This window comes from Carcharodon carcharias, chromosome 19, assembly GCF_017639515.1.
Source record: "Carcharodon carcharias isolate sCarCar2 chromosome 19, sCarCar2.pri, whole genome shotgun sequence".
NCBI lineage: Eukaryota > Metazoa > Chordata > Chondrichthyes > Lamniformes > Lamnidae > Carcharodon > Carcharodon carcharias.
In genome coordinates this window covers 29,920,185-29,938,054 of record NC_054485.1, presented here as the reverse complement: position 1 = coordinate 29,938,054, position 17,870 = coordinate 29,920,185, and the positions used below count along the sequence as shown (strand labels likewise).

At 41.9% G+C, this 17,870-nt stretch overlaps 1 protein-coding gene across 1 annotated transcript in view; it reads left to right on the top strand.

Moving 5' to 3' along the window:
• The first annotated feature begins 257 nt into the window (after nt 1–257).
• clic4 (chloride intracellular channel 4) overlaps nt 258–17,870 on the top strand; it is a 137,362-nt gene continuing 119,749 nt past the window's right edge. The window contains exon 1 of the mRNA XM_041212916.1: nt 258–659. Coding sequence (XP_041068850.1) covers nt 591–659 — 69 coding nt within the window. The 5' untranslated portion in view covers nt 258–590. The remainder of the gene's footprint in view (nt 660–17,870) is intronic.

Sequence of the window (17,870 nt, the reverse complement as noted above, 5' to 3'; positions counted from 1 at the left end):
ATACTTTTACATTTTAATGTGGGATTTTCTGAGCTCCCTGACCTCTTAGACTCTGTCTCTAATCAGTGAGCTTAAGTGCAAATTACATTAGATAAGTTTAGGTATAGCCCAGACTTGTACATTTTTGGTCTAGCTATATCTGATTTGTTGACTGCTAATGCTTTGTGCTTTGACGCTCTCCAAAGGCCTGCCCTGTACTGGATGACATCACCAGCTTTAAATATTCCAGCTGCTTTTTTTTCCCTCAGCGAATTTGTGCTCCACACAATGACCATGTAGAGTGAGCAGAGGAAACTGCTCAGCTCCAGACTTCGCCACCCAGTTCCCCAGGACGTGGCTAAAGAAAGCATCTCACTGAAGAGAGAGAGAGAGAGAGAGACAGACACTCATATTACCACAGGCAGACAGACCAAGAACAATACTGTTTGAACAGGCTCAGGAAAGCAAGAGGGAATCTCTCTTTTTGCTGAAGAGTGGTTCGTAGCAGCTGGGCTGAATTTATCACAGTAAGAGAAAAGGAAAGAGTCTGTTAACTTGGGTGAAAAGTCAGAATCAGTGGACTATAGAAGAGATCTTGAAGTTACTTCATCATGGCTCACTCGACCCCACAGAATGGAGTGGACGGACACAAGGATCCTTTGATAGAGTTGTTTGTTAAGGTAGGATATGCCAGAATCTGACTCTTTATTCCTGAAACAGCCAGCAGACAGCTGTCTGAGAGGCACTTGGCTCTGCTATGCACATTGCCTTTTTCTCACCAGAACAAATCTATTTTTATATTTAGGCAAAAGTGATCATTATTATACTGCTGAACATTTGACTCCAAATAGTTGTGTATCAAAAATAGAGCTGTGCTCCAAAGTATACATTTTGTACTGAACCAGTTAAGAGTTTATGATTGAATTCTATTTATGGTGTGCTTTGTGCTGTTCTCATGCTTGGTTACAGTTGTGTGATCTTCTCAAGCATAGTAAAACAGTTGCTAGTCAGTAGACATTTAAATGAAGTTATGCATAGCTGTCAATCATATTTTATGCAGACTGTTGTAGAGAACAATGGCCATTAATACAGTATTGATTTCTTTTTGGGTAAATTTGTCATTTGAGGTAAATTTGAGATGTTATTGTTTTAAGCGAAATTCAAGCACTCCTCTGGAACTTGTTACTGCAAAAAGTGGCTTTGTGGAGGCATAGTGATCAATGATAATGTGAGACCACTTCCCATTGACTAGAGTTGCTTTCCCTAAACGCCAGCTAAGATCGATTTTAGATGAATCATTCTAGCCGAAAGATTATGTAAATAAAGCAGCTTCTTGGAGTAGGTATGAGTTGATTCACTCAGCAGCCACTGAAAATGTTCTGAGCTTAGCTAACTGCTTTCATACACTGGCTACAGATTTCATTATGCCAGCAAAGAAGTATGTTAATATTTATATTATCAGTAAGAGATTTTTGGGTGCGGCTAATAAAAATCCTATGATGGAATGGCTTCACACATAAGCACCAAAACTATCATTCATGGAGTGGTCATAATGGAACATTAAGCAATGGGGTTGATCTGATCCCTTCATTCCCTCATCAGTTTTTGAAAGTTTGTTTCTTTCCCAAAGGAAGTTTACCATCTATGTCACAGCGGTCTTAGTTTGCCATGATTCGAATGATCAGTTTAATGAAAATAATTTACCTGGGTAACAGGCAGTTGACTGAAGTAGCAGAATGATTAAATATAACGGCTGCACACATACCAAAGACCACACCCATGAACTGCTCAATAGCTCAGTTGTGCATTGGCCAGTGTGGAGCTGTAGCAGACAGATTGGGCTAGTCAAGGCCATACTAAGGTAACTAATCTTGGCTGGCGCAGGGTTAAGAGATAGTTCAGTTGGCATATGGCCATGGGCACGGGAAGGGAAAATTCAGAAAGATTTGTTGTTTCTGACCTCTGTCCAGTGTCCACTGTTGAAAAATCTGCATTTGTGAACATCAGCTGAGGTCAAATTTGGGCTGGCCTGTGATGCTGTTACAGCTGAATAGCTTGGCTACTTTCACTGATTAAGCCTTGGCATCTTTTTTGCACCTTGTCAAATCATCAGGATATCCAAAAGCATTTTCCAATCGATGATTAGGTAGGCATACTTGGAGGTCAACTTCAGTTGTGATGCAATGTGGCAAAAGATTTCTGCACAGCAAGATTCCACAAACAGCAAATTACTCAATAACCAAATAATCAAGGGCTGGATTTCACCAGCCCTCTGTGATCGGCTGGGAGGCAGGGGGGATCCGTAAAATGGTGAGAGAAGGTTGTGGGTGGAGTCGTCTTCCCACCACCATGCCATCTTACCAGTGGTGGGGAAGATGATGGACATCCCTCCTGCCCAGAGGTCAATTGAGCTACTTAAGTGGTCAATTAAGAGCGTCTTCTGAGCTGGCTCTCCAATGTGAGGTGGAGACCACGAGGTAAACCCTGGCAGCCTCCCAGAGGTGGGGGTGGTGGGGTGTAATGGGGCCTCCTTTATGCGCTCTCTTTGGCCTATGGAGGGCCTCCCAGGTGGCAATGAGCACCCCTGCTGCTTGCCCTTACCAACTCACACCCTCCCCTCCTTACCAGGGCCTCTGCTCCCCTCAGACCCCACTTATCTAGTTGCGAGGGCTCCCGTCCATCGCTACAGCTTCCTCCTCCTTCAGGTGCACTGCCAGCAGTGACCAGCACTCCCAATGGTGCAGCTGAGACTGCTGAGCTGCCAGATGTGTGATTGGCCAGTAACTCCAGGAGGTGGGCAACTGTCATTAACTGGGGCAGGAGGCCAGGTGGCAGCCATTAATTGGCTGCTGCTGGCAAGATGTGGCCTCTGGTCCTGCTGACCCACACCACCACCACTAAATTCAGCCTCCGTTACTTGATGGTGGTTTGAGGGAAGGATGTTTCCCAGGTCAAGAGAACGTTTGAGCAATGTTTTTGTTCATCCAAGTAGGCAGATAGGTCCTCAGTTTTACATCTCATCTGATAGCTGGTACCTCAGACAATGGAGCACTCCCTCACTATTGACTGCACTGATATATTGGACTGTAGGCTCAAGCTTGTAGTGAGGCTTAAACACACTTTCTGATGCAGTGGCAAGAGTGTTGTCAACTGAATCGAGCTAATTTGGCTGACTGTAAAAGCCAAAGTTAATTTTGGTGGCTCCCATTAGCACCTACATGTCTCTTAGTCTTTGCTCTGTCCAACATCCCAGGTGTCTCTCTGGTTAAGTATTGGGGGTAAATATACTACATGACCTCAAGTTGAGCTACCTCCTTCATTCCTTTCCTAGACCTTTTTTTACCACTTGTACAACTGGTTCCACTTTATCACTCCTTCCCCGCTGCAGCTGAAACCCTTGTCCATGCTTTTGACACTTGACTCCGAGCTTAACACTCCCCTGGTCAACTACCTCATCCCAAACTTCCACAAATGACAAGTCATTTAGAATACTACATCAGATCTCTTCACCCATAAAAGGCCTCACACTCTCATGCATTTTCTGAACTTGATTGACTTCCATGCCTCAGGAAAGTGATTTCAAGATGCTGTACTCATTTTAATTTTCAAAGCCTGCATCACCCCCTTGTTTATCAAGAATCTATCTAGCTCTGCCTTAAAAGTATCCAGAGACCCTGCTTCCACCCCTTTTGAGGGAAAAAGTTCCAAAGACAATCAACCCTCTGAGAGAAAAATTTCTCTTCATCCCTGTTTTAAATAGGCAACATCTTATTTTCAAACAGTGGCCCCTAGTTCTAGATTCTCCCACAAGAGGAAACATCCTTTCCACATCTACCCTGTCAACACCCCTCAGGATCCTATATGTTTGAATCAAGTCGCCTCTTACTCTTCTAAACTCCAGCGGATACATGCCTAGCCTGTCCAACCTTTCCTCATAAGACAACCCACCAGGTATTAGTCTAGTAAACCTTCTCTGAACTGCTTCCAACGTATTTGCATTCTTCCTTAAATAAGGAGACCAATACCATACACAGCGCTTCAGATGTGGGCTCACTAGTGCTCTGTATAATTGAATCATAACTTCCCTACTTTTGTATTCAATTCCCCTCGTAATAATTAATGACATTCTATTAGCTTTCCTAATTACCTGCTGTATCTGCATATTCACCTTTTGTGATTCATGCACTAGGACACCCAGATCCCGCCGCATCTCAGAGCTTTGCAATCTGTCACCATTTAGATAATATACTTCTCTTTTATTCTTCCTGCCAAAATGAACAATTTCACATTTTCCCACATTATACTCCATTTGCCAGATTTTTGCCCACTCACTTAACCTATCCATATCCCTTTGTAGCCTCCTTATTTTCTCTTCACAACTTATTTTCCCATCTATCTTTGTGTCATCAGCAAATTTAGCAACCATATCTTCGGTCCTTTCATCCAAGTTATTTATATAAATTGTAAAAAATTGAGGCCCTAGCACTGATCCCTGTGGGGATTCTTGCCAACCAGAAAACGACCCATTTATGCTTACTCTCTGTTTCCTGTTAGCTAGCCGATCACCTATCCTCGCCAATATGCTACCCCCTCCACCATGAGCTTTTACTTTCTGCAATAACCTTTGATATGGACCCGGTTCCCCTTTATTCACAGGTGCTACATCCCTGGCCTGCAAGTCTTCCTTCCTTCATCCCCCCCTTTGCTGCTTTCTCTCAGCAATTGAGGACTTGCTAAATGCCTTTCATTTAACCTTCTTTGTGTGGTATTAGTGATCATAAGAGGAGAATCGTGTGGAGTATTAACTTTGTTTTATTTGTTCATGCGATGCAGGCAACCCTGGCTATGCCAGCATTTATTGCCCATTGCTAATCACCCTTGGGAAGGTTGTTTCAGCACAGTTGGCCCGAAAGGCTTCTTTCTGTGCTACATTCTAACTGAGGAGTTTAGCAATTTTTTTACATTTGCCAAACAATTCAGTTAATGTAAATGAAAGTTCACTTTCAATAAATTTTTCATATTTTGTTTCATAATGCTCCTGTGCTTTGGGATGTTTTATTAACTTAAAGGTGCTTTATATATATGTTGTTTCAAATTTCTTTTTCATAATGCTAAAAAATGAAGCATGTGGTAGCCAATCCAGATTGAAGAAATCTCATTAATTAAAAAGCATAGCATCAATATTGCAAACCTTTAATAAAGATGTGTTCACCACATACTTTTTAAAATTTTAATTGGCTGACACGCTTATTCAAAATATTACATATCCACCTTTCTAATTTAATATCAAAGGGGTGTTACAGGACTTTTGTCAAACTAGCTGAATTCACCTCATCAGACCCTTGTGAACAGGAAGTTTGGAATTCAACCAGCGGCACAAGTCCGTTCAGACCAGCAAGACCAACATCAATCTTAATAAATAAATCTGCAGTTTATATTCAAGATGTTAAATTTAATTTTACAAATAGCTATTGTTACTAAAGTCTAAAATGTTCCTTATTGATTATGGAGCCTGGGCAACACGTCTGCATCCTAACGAATGATCCATTAAAGCCTTGAATTGATGTGCATAGTAAGCAGAAATGTGCACCTATTATTTTACTTGACTCCTTGTTGTCAAATGGTGGTTTATTTTGGGAGAATAAAATTGTAATTGATAAAAGCCCTAGTCTTGAAAATACTGAGTGCTAATTCATAAATAGATTAATAGCAAGGGAACTGCATGTCCTTCAAATATTGACCCAATACACTTCCACTGATGTACCACTTCCTTGCTTTGACGTTTTCATCTGCCTGTCACAGGCGTGCCAATATTCTCTTGGCTTTGCCACAGTTACTGTTAATGTCAGATGACACTATATCTGACTAATCAGGTGAACATAAAAGATCCCACGGCACTATTTGAAGAAGAACATAGCAGTTTTCTCAAGTGTTTTGATCAAATTTTATCCCTCAACAAACACCATTAAAAGATATTATCCAACCCCTGTCACATTGTTGTTTGTGGGATTTTACTGTCTGTTAATTAGCTGCTGCGCTTCCTCCATTACAAGAGATGATTACACTTCAAAAGTACTTCATTGTAAAGCACGTTGTTGTGTCCTAAGTCCAAGAAAGGCGCCATATCAATTTGAGTTCATTCTTTCTTCCATAAGTAGAACCTGATCAGAAAGTCTGAAGTAAGACGGGATTTAAATGGAAGGAAAATTGAAATTAGTGTTTTTTTAGTTGTGTTGGCTGGTGCAGTAAAAGCAGGAGAAAATGTCATACCCCTGCTCTGGGAGAGACTGAGCACATTTATACCAGACCTCACAAGCAACAGCTGAGATGAGACTCAAGGGCATTGCACCTTGGTGAAAAATTAAAAGAACATTTAATGCATAAGTTGGTGTAGTAAAGGCAGTAAAGGCAGCAAGTTTAGTAACCAGAAACATAATACACTTCGAACAAAAGGATAAATAATTAGACCAGAAAATATATAAAATTAAATAAAAACTGCAACTGCAGGAATATCAACAGCACACGCCTGCCCCTATAACCACATCCCCTATTTTTCAATTATAAAATAGAACATTTTTCTGTGCAATTCCAAGCAAGGATTTAGCATTTTCATTGCAAATCCTCCCATTGCACAACTGCATTGAATTTGCATCTTTAGTTTAAATATATTATGTAAATTGGTGTAAAAATTGCACTGGCATATGAGCTTCCATCTAGAGTTGTAGGATTCTAATTAGGCACTGGAGGTGTGGCTTATACTGTGGGATTGAAAGAAACTGGATGTTTGCCAGAATAGAAAGCTGGTGTGCTTTAGGCTTCATGCTGCATATTGAAATATTTGGGAGTAAACCTTTGCACAGATATTACAAAAATGGAAGCCCTGTTTAAGGAGGCATTTATTTCACAGGAAACTGCGTACCACCCTGAGGTTAAGCATCCGAATGCAGTACAGGAGTTGCCATAGCTTGTGAATTTAATTTTTTTTGGAGCCAGATCTAAAACAGATGGCATTTTAATAGTCTAGTCATTTGGCCAATTCATGTCTAAAGAATATTCTATCTCCAGTGAATGGCCATATTTAAGTTTAACCCTTTGGTAATCTGTGAGCTTTCAGCACCATGAGGAAAGGAAATGAAGCAATTTGAATTATGTGCATTTATTTAAAGAATACAATTTGTAAAGAAATCTATGCTCTTGCAGATTTTATTTATTTTAATTCATAATTTGAAAAATTGTCATGTGTTATGAATATTAATATTTGAAAACCAGGTATATAGAATGAAACACAGTGCTCAAAGGGACAGTACTTAGAACTTGTGAAATATTTGGAGGTGATGTTGGTAGCCACTCAGTATTTGGAACAATTAATTATTTTCAAAATACTTGGTACTGTTTCATTGCAAGTTGCATCACCACTCCTGACATATCTGGAGTCTGAAAGGAACAATGGTTAATTCATCAAGGGACCACAAATGGCTCAAACCTCCTGTAAGGTCAGGTCAAGTCTGAATAGTTTAATACTGATCTGCCCATTTCTTGTACTGGGGTGCGGAGCCAGAATCAGGATTCAGAAAGGAAGGAAAAACAATGTCACCAAGACGGGACGGAGACTTTGACCTCGTCTGCTCCAGCCCAAGGTTATAAAGAGGTGTGTTAAAGAATGTTGTGCCCATGCTTGGAAGTTTCACTGCCTCTGTATTCAGCTTGATTATCATTACAGATACACACGCTTGCTTTATTCCTGTAAAAGCAACACAATATTCTGCCCATCAAGCATCTCCTGGGTCTAATTGTATATGTGTGGACACATGTCTTTTGTGGTGCTCCAATCTTTCCTAAGTGACTGTATAGAATTCTGAATGTGGTGTTCAGGAAGCTCACCTGCTCTTGCTCTGTACCAGGATCAAGTCTCTTTGGACTCATTTGTAAACTACTAGCAGCTGTCATTATTCAAGCAGGAAACAAAAACAAAAACAGAAATACCTGGAAAAACTCAGCAGGTCTGGCAGCATCGGCGGAGAAGAGCACAATTGCCGTTTCGAGTCCCCATGACCCTTCAACAGAACTAAGTAAAAATAGGAAAGGGGTGAAATATAATCTGGTTTGGGGGGGGGGTTTATATTTCACCCCTTTCCTATTTTTACTTAGTTCTGTTGAAGGGTCATGAGGACTCGAAACGTCAACTGTGCTCTTCTCCACCGATGCTGCCAGACCTGCTGAGAGTTTTTCCAGGTATTTCTGTTTCTGTTTTTGTTTTGGATTTCCAGCATCCACAGTTTTTTGTTTTTGTTGTTATTATTCAAGCAGGAATTCATTTCAAGTTGACTTGGTGACAACAGTTTAGATTTTACTCCGGGCAGTGATCCAGAAGGCTGTTATTATTCAGATTTTAAAAAATAGCAAATGCACACAAAATATATTTTTATTCTTTTTGAAAGGGTAGAATAGAAAGATCAGGAGATGGGGCCTGGATACCAGATTTTTCTTTTTAGAATCTTGATAGAGTGAACTCTGGGCTACAGTTCCGTGGTTACTGATTCCCCTCTGGTATCATGCCCAGGTGAACGTAGACAGTGAATTTCAGCAGGCCGTTCTTGCACTGGAGGAATCACAACCAAACCCAATTCCCTCCAGATCCACATACATTCCATCAGGTGTTTCTGCAAAGCAAATAGGGCGAGGCCAGTTTTGGTCTGATTAATACAGAGTGTAAAGACCAATTGTAACCTTCCTACTGCTTCCCCTCAGGTAACTCGGTGCAGGCAGGGAAATGAACCTGGGACCTTGCTGCTTTGTATGGGCAGGCAACTCACTGGTTTAAGCAGCTCCCTCATCCTGTTTATTGTGCTGTTGCGCACTTGATTTTAAAGGGGGTCCATTATCTCTATAGCAAGTCTTCAGATAAATGTCTGTTCGGGAAACTCAGTTTTGTGCATGATTTTCATTGGAGGATAAATGCTTGCGCCCTGGTCACACAAAAATTGAGTAGCCTTCATGCTTGCTTCTCTCCCTTTGTGTCAGTTGTGGCTCAGTTAGCAGCACAGTTGCCTCTAAGTCACAAAAATCTGGGTTCAAGTCCCACTTCAGGACTTGAGCACAAAAGTCAAAGCTGACCCACCAGTGCATTACTGAGGGGGTGCTGCACTGTCAGACATGCTGTCTTTTAGATGACATGTTAAACCTAGGTCACATCTGCATAGTCGGGTGGAATAAAAGATTTCAGGGAACTATTTCGGAGAAGGTTAGGGGAGTTATCCCTGGTGTCCTGGCCAATATTTATCCCTCAATCAACATCACAAAAAACAGGTTATCTGGTCATTATCACATTGTTGTTTGTGGCAGTTTGTTGTATGCAAATTAGCTGCTGCATTTCTGACATTACAACAGTGACTGTACTTCATTACTTCTAATGAAATGGTCATGAAAGCGCAAGTCTTTTTTCTTTTAGTATCAAACTGCTGCACTACCTGTGCTTTTGAGTTTGGATTCTGTGTCCAATCTAGTACAAAATTCATTGAAGCATGTTTTATACTTTGATCTTGATTTTCATTAAAAAATCAATAATTTTCACCATGAGATGTGGCAGCGGCATAGATAATTGGCCCCATTGCATGTGTCTGTAGAGGGATCTGGTGTAGTGCCTGCAAGACTTTGCCATACAGCATCCCTTTAATCTCTATTCAGCAACCATTATCTGAAGGTACCCAAATGTGTGATGACTCTGTTCCCTGAAGCAAATATTTAATTCTTTGAATAGCTGGTAATTGAAAAAGCAAAAGCAGTTCAGGCTCATTGTATGCATGTATGCACGTATCCCTTCACCTGTTTCCATGTAGACACACATTATTAATTCAAAGGATCTGGTGCCATTTTTTAACTAGATTAATTGAAACTGGTCCTGCTAGTGATCCAATGGATGATCTTGGTTATTGTGAGTCAGTGGCAGAGATCTGCTGCTGTTCATATTTAACCAGTTGTTTTTAAAATGTGACAGTTCATTGTTTTTCAGTTGTTTTTTTTTTATTCGTTCAAGGGATGTGGGCATCTCTGAGTAGGCTAGTATTTATTACCCATCCCTAATTGCCCTTGAGAAGGTGGTGGTGAGCTGCCTTCTTGAACTACTGCAGTTCATGTGGTGTAGGTGTACCCACAGCGCTGTTAGAGAGGGAGTTCCAGGATTTTGACCCAGTGACAGTGAAGGAATGGTGATATATTTCCAAGTCAGGATGGTGAGTGGTTTGGAGGGGAACTTCCAGGTGATGGTGCTCCCATTATCTGCTGCCCTTTCCCTTCTAGATGTTAGTGGGCATGGGATTGGAAGGTGCTTGCTAAAGATACTTGGTGAGTTCCTGCAGTGCATCTTGTAGATAGTACATGCTGGTGCCACTGTGCATCGGTGGTAGAAGGAGTGAATGTTTGTGGATGGGGTGCCAATCAAGTGGGCTGCATTATCCTGAATGGTGTCAAGCTTCTTGAGTGTTGTTGGAGCTGCACTTATCCAGGCAAGTGGAGAGAAACCACACTCCTGACTTGTGCTTCGCGGGTGTTGGACAGGCTTTGGGGAGTCAGGAGGTGAGTTATTTGCTGTAGGATTCCCAGCCTCTGACATGCTTTTGTAGCCACAGTATTTATATGGCTAATCCAGTTCAGTTTTTGGTCAATGGCAAGCCCCCAGGATGTTGTTGGTGGGAGATTCAGTGATGACAATGCCATTGAACATCAAGGGGCAATGGTTAGATTCTCTCTTGATGGAGATGGACATTGCCTGGCATTTATGTGGCACAAATGTTACTTGCCACTTGTCAACCCATGCCTGGATATTGTCCAGGTCTTGCTGCATTTGGACATGGACTGCTTCAGTATCTGAGGAGTTGCAAATGATGTTGAACATTGTGCAGTCATCAATGAATGCCCTCACTTCTGACCTTATGATGTAAGGAAGGTTATTGATGAAACAGCTGAAGATGCTTGGGCCTAGGACACTACCCTGTGGAACTCTTGCTGTGGTGCCCTGGAACTGAGATGACTGACATCCAACAACCACAATTATCTTCCTTTGTGCTAGGTATGACTTCAACCAGTGCAGAGTTTTCCTCCTGATTCCTATTGACTCCAGTTTTGCTAGGGCTCCTTGAGGCCACATTCGATCAAATGCAGCCTTGATGTCACCTCACCTCAGGAGTTCAGCTTTTTTGTCCATGTTTGAACCAAAGCTGTAATGAGGTCAGGAGCTGAATATTCCTAGTGGAACCCAAACTGGGCGTCAGTGAGCAGGTTATTGCTAAACAAGTGTCACTTGATAGCACTGTCGATGACCCCTTCCATCATTTTACTGACGATCAAAAGTAGACTGACGGATGGTAATTGACTGGGTTAGATTTGTCTTACTTTTTTGTGTGCAGAACATAGCTGGATGATTTTCCATGTTGCCGGTTAGATGCCAGTGTTGTAGGAAGGTAGTGGGCTATGTAACATTTGCTGCTGGGAACCTGTTGTGTAATCTTTTTGTTGTTAAGGTGACAGTGAGCCATTCATGGATGGCTCAGCAAGTTTACTCTGTTGAACCATCAGGTCAGTAAGATCCAGGTTTGAACCCCAGTCTGCGTTGGGTGAACCGATCTTGGCCAACATTGACAGCTGCAAAGACACTTCAAATTGGCAGTCAACTCTTTGGATAGCTGCTAACTAAGGGTGGGAAACGTCAACTGAGGGATATCCAGCAGCTTTGCCTGGAAGTGGCTGATGTGTGTTTGACCAACCCAGCATTCTGGTTTGTAGTTAGTGTGGTCGAGTCACCAACATTTACTGACTAGCTCATATACAAAGGCTGACCATTAGGATGAGGTAACAGAGAGAACCTGTGAAACTGAACCCCAACAATATACCAACACCTTCAGGAGGGGAGAAAAACTGGGTAGTTTTAAAAACGGACCTCATTGGCCTAACTTAGTGAAGCTGGTATGCTCAAAACATATATTGCAATTGCCAAAACATTCTTATTGGGGAAATCCACTAATACTGTACCCCTGTGGATTCTGGAGAACATACAGTGGGAAACATAGTCTCTCAACTCCTTCCATGTATTTAGCAGGGTGTTAAATATTTTGACAATTGAGCGAGAGAATAATGGCCTCTTTTAAATAAGCAAGTTTTTTTTTGTTTAAAGGAAGATACAATTTTATTGCCTCAAAAGGGAAATAAAATATTGCCTCCTCTGACAAATTGCTTGAATTATTTCTGATAAGATTTAATTTTTTTATGGCAAAGACAGATTTGACTCAATATTTATATGCATTACATAATTATGTAAGGGCTGGTTAGCTCAGTTGGCTAGACTATTGTGTAGTTCAGAATAAAAGTGCGGGTTCAATCTCCATTCTGGATCTGGTATTTTGGGAGCTGCCTTCTATCCCTACCTGTGAGAGTGAAAGGCAATGGCAAACCACTACTGACAAAAGCTGCCGAGAAAACTGCTCAGGATGAAGCACCAGCAGATAGTGAGCAAAGAAATTACCTTTGGGCAGAGCGCACATACTATACCATACATAATTATGTATGTATGCCAATTATGTGGGCCTGTTTCTTTAAAATGAGGACAAGAGTACAAATTAATCAGATACTCAAAATTCTGTATTTCCTTTTAATTTTTATGATTATTATGCTGAAAGATGCTTGGACACCCATCAAGTACGTTCCTCCACTTAAGCATTGGGAAACTAAAGCCATTATTTTCGGCATTACCTCCAATTCAGTGCCTTCACCCCCTTGCATCCCTTTCCCAGGCCTTTGTCTCAGGCTCATCCAGACTGTTCACAACATCAGTGTCTTATTCAATCTGAAGGTGATCTTCCAATATCATATACAACCCACCACAAAGATCACCTTTTACCTCCATAACTGTCATCATGCCACCTCAGCCCTCTCCCGCTGACCCCTTCATCCATACCTTTGTCATCTCCACACTTGACTGTTCCATGTACTAGCCAGCTTCCATTCTTCACTCTTTGTAACATCAACTCATCCAAACCCCTGCTAATCTAGTATCTAATCTGGTTCAAGTCTGCTCACCCATCAACAATTTCCCACTAACCCAGGTTGACTTCCTCTTCACCTCTGCCTCCAATTTAAAATTCTCATCCTCATATTTAAATCTACTTGCTGCCTCATCGCTCCCTACCTCTGTAGCCTCATGCACCTCTATCACTGTCTCTTATCCTAACATTTTTTTCATCCTTTCACCACAACGTTGGTGGCCATGCTTTTAACCACCTTTTAGCCATGCTGTTGAATACCCTTTCTAAGCCCAACTGCCTCTTCACTTCCCTCTCCTCCATCTTAAGATGCTTCTTAAAGCCCACCTTTTAGATCAAGTTTTTGATTGCCACACCAAATATCTCCTTTTTTGACTCAGCATAAAATTTTGTCTAATTATGGCTCTGTGAAGCATGTTGGGGCATTTTTCTGTCGTGTCTTTAATATAGAAATATCCCAAGGTGCTGCAGGGAGGTATAAAGATACTAGGTAGAAAATCAGATTGATTTGATTATGCTGTATAAAACCGGGTGTTTAAGGGACAGATGACTAGGTTTGCTTTGAATATTTATTTTTTGAATCAAATAATTTCCTGCCCTCACACACTTACACACGTACACAATCCCAGCCATTGATTTAGATCAATATATGCATTCTTGGGTTGTTTCTCATTCCCTCTGGACTGGGATTGGATCAACAGATTAAATGATGAAAGCACAATACTGTACAAAGTTTTTTGGTAGATATTGTACCACCCAATCCCATGTGGAATGATTGTGAATAAGAAATTGCTGTTGTAGAAGAGTAACACAAAAGATTAACACAGAAATTGTGTTACTGCATCTGCATCTTTTCTGACCACCAAACACTCAAAGCAATCAAGTTATTTTCAGAATTTAGAACCTGAAAGTAGCCTTTAAGCTCATGTGTATATATAAGCAAAAACAGTAAACAATAATTTGCATTTATATTGCAGCTTCAACATAGTAAAGCATCCCAAGGTGCTTCACAGAACCTTTATCAAACAAATACTGAACTAAAAAGGGAGGCATTAGGACAGATTCCCAAAAGATTGGTCAAAGAGGTAGGTTTAAGGGACAACTTAAAGGAGGAGAAAGAGATTGAGCAGTAAAAAGATTTAAGAAGGGAACCCCATGGTTTAGAGTCCAAATCTCTGAAGGTATGAGCACCAGTGCTGGGATAAAGCAAATTGGGGTTGCACAAAGGCCAGAAATAGAGTGTTGCGGACGTCTTGGAGGGTTGTAGGGCTGGAAGAGGTTACGAAGGTATGGTGGGATGAAGCAATAGAGGGAGTTGAACATAAGGATGGGAATAACAAAATCTCATTGCAGGAGCATTGGTAGAGCAGGAACATATGGAGGACAGTAAGCACAGGGGTAATAGGTGAAAGTGAGTTGTTGCGAGTTAGGATACAGGCAGCTGAGTTTGAGTTTATGGAAGGTAGAATGTGGGAGAGCAGTGAGAAGAACATTGGAGTAGATGTGTCTGGAGATAACAAAAGCATGGATGAGGCGGAGATAGGTGACAAGATGGAGGTGGATGATTATTATGACACAGCCGATGGTAAATGCTGAGTTGTACAAATCCTAGAGGGAAATTTGAAACAACTGTCAAAACCAATTTTGCAAGTTGTATGTTTCGAGATGCAGGCTTTGAATTCAATAGTAAGAAGGCCATCGAGCCTCAAGAGGTTTTTATAAAACTATATTAAACATTTATTCATACAAGAAAGATTGTAAGTACATACATATGTCTACAAAATTGCTACTATAATAACTACAAAAATCCCCAAATTAATCTGACTCCTAATTACACCTCTATTAAGGCAACAGTAGAACACATAGGGGAGAATTTTCTCCCTGTCTGGTTGGGGGTGGGGTGGGGGGGGGGCAGTGGTGGTGGGGGGTGCGGTGGACGGGAGCGGGTGAGCGGGTGCAGGTGGGCATGAAGCCAATCGCTGCCAACGATCGGCTGCACGCAGCCATTTTACGTGGGCGGGCCAATTAAGGCCTGCCCAGCGTGACACGCACCTGGAAGCACTGAGCACACCCTGAATGGGCGGGGGGAGTAAGCTGAGTCTGGGCCTGTGCTCATTCCTGCATGTGCGCAAAAGAGCGCAGAAATCTCCCTGAGGCACAGAGCTGCCTCAGGGAGATTAGTTTGATTTTTAAAAATTTTAATAAAGAAAAAATTTTTTTAAGACATGTCCCCTCATGTGACAGCCTTAAGCTTGGATTGGCAGCTTGGTTAAGTATTTCAATCACTATTTAAATTGCCTTTGACAGTTCAGCGGTTACGAAGCTGACTCCTGTACGCACCTGCTGAACTGAAAATCTGAATGACAGGCGGTGACTTCGGGACGCATGCCTGACATCACCTCCGCTCACCAACCTGGAGATTCGGGCCAAAAATTTAAAAAGCCCCCTGGCAAAACACACTCTAGACAGTGACATTCAAAATGAGTTTCTTTCAGTTCTGGGTTCTTGCAGACAGCAGCTTGAGGCTTACAGGCTGAAGGCTTTAGATCTTAGAATCCCTCTTTTCTACCAACAGCCTTCTCTTCCTTTATTTTCCTTTTTGAATGCAAATTTTCATTGTATCACTATGTCTTTTGAACTTTACCTCTTCTAATAATAAGACCCTTTCATAATACCCACTTTATTAGTAATAGTTGGGAAAAATAAACAAACACACTGGCCAGAATTTTCCCGTCAGTGAGCAGGGGATGGGGCCCACTCGCCGACGGCAAAATGATGTGGGATGACCCTTCGATGTCATCCCGCCCCATTTAAATATTCAGGAAGGTGGGCGGACAGCAAAATCAGCTGTGCGCCCGCCGACCTGTCAATGGCCAATTGAGGCCACTGACAGGGTAATTAAGCCAATTTAAAGGCCCTCCGCATCCAACCTTAAGGCTGGCGGGCAGGCCAGGAGCCCCAGCGGGCTTCTGAAAAAACATGAAACCTCATCCACCAGCGGGATGAGGTTTCATGTCTGTTTTAAAAAACTTTAATAAAATTTATGTGATATTTATTAACATTTCCCATCTCGTGTGACATTGTCACATGAGGGGGATGTGTTAATAATTTTTTTATCTTTCTATCTTTTAAGTTTATAAAACTTTCAGCGATCTCCCTGAGACAGCACTTAGTCTCTGGGAGACGTGCGCTCTTTCGTGCGCATGCGTGAAAGAGCGCACTTTAACAGTTGGGGAATCCCTCCCCCCGCACAGGACGTGCATAGCGCTTCTTGTCGGGCAGCCCGCTGGGCGGGCCTTAATTGGCCCACCCACTTAAAATGGCAGCGGGGCCCGTTCCGGCGGCGGTGATTGGCTGCCCACCCGCTACCAAGCCGGTGGGGCCCACCGCCCATCAAGGGCAAAATTCTGCCCACTGTTTCTGAGCTTCACCTGGATAGGTGTAACATTTCACTCCCTCTCTTTGAATCCAAGCGACACTAGTTTGTTTAAAGAGAAAATGCAAATTGTCCTCACGTTTACCTAATTAATATTTCAAACCTATTTCTCTTCTATACATCAAAGCCGCTAGACCAGCTGGCTTTAATCCAATTAAGACACATGCACACATACACACACAGACACCCCTAAACTCTATTTTAAAATAATTTCCAATAACATTATAGATATTATGATATTTTCTTGACAATGATGGAAAGAATATGGGGCCAGAAACTCAGTTTTGGGTCAAATAAGATGGTGAGGTTCCAAACAGTCTGGTTCAGCTGATAACAGTGACCATGGTGAAGAATAAAATCTGTGGTTAGATAATGAGGTTTGTGGCAGGGGCCAAGCACTATGTTTAATTGGAGGAAGTTTGTACAAAGCTGGATGTCGAACAAGCAGTCTGACAAGACAAAGGCAGAGAATGGGTCAAGAGAGGTAGTAGAGCTGGTTATCGTCAGCATACTTGTAGAACCTGACATTGTGCTTTTGTCACTGAGGGGCAGGACATAGATGAGAAATTGGTTGGGACCAAAGAGAGATCCTTTGGGATTCCAGACATGATGGTGCAGGAGCAGGAAAAGGCACCATTGCAGGAAACTCTATGACAGGATCAGTGGGAGTGAAATCAGCTGGACAACAGAGGAGATCCATTTGAGGAGTATGATCATCCATGTCAAAGGTTACAGAAGGTTCAGTCACATAGGACGACATTTGTAACTTTGATTAGGGCCATATCAAAACTGAGGCAAGAGCAGCAACCGGATTGGAGATCGGAGAATTTGAATTGGAGTTGTGATAAAGATGGGCACGAATTTGAGAGCCAATAACGTATCCAAGGATTTTAGAGAGGAAAGGAATTTGACAATGATATGCTAGTTTGCAAGGACAGAAGGATCAAGGTGGATCATTTGAGGAAGGGGATGATCATGGAAGATTTGAAAGGGGGCGGCACAACCTAAGAAGAGGGAACCATTTACAATATTGGCTAGCATGGAGATCAGGTGGGGATTTGAGTGGTCAGTAGTTCAGGTTTGAGAGAGCAGGAGGTGTGTCTTATGGGCAAACTGAGCTCAGTTAGGACATGATATAAGAGTTAGAGAGAAACTAGAAAAAGTATTAGTTCAGGATTAGAATCAAAGGGAACCTTGGAGGAAATTTGGCTAGGTGGACTAGGGGAGGGGAGGGAGTGGTAGAGACTGAACAGATGGCTTGAATATCATTAACAAATAAGTTAATGAGTTCCTTGCAAATGTTGTTGGAGACAAAGATGGTGGGGACAGGGGAAAGGGATCTAAAGATAAGGTTGAGAGTAGAGAAAAGAGGGAATTATGGAGATGCTAATGGAGGACTGGAGAGCAGTGAACTTACAGAGAGA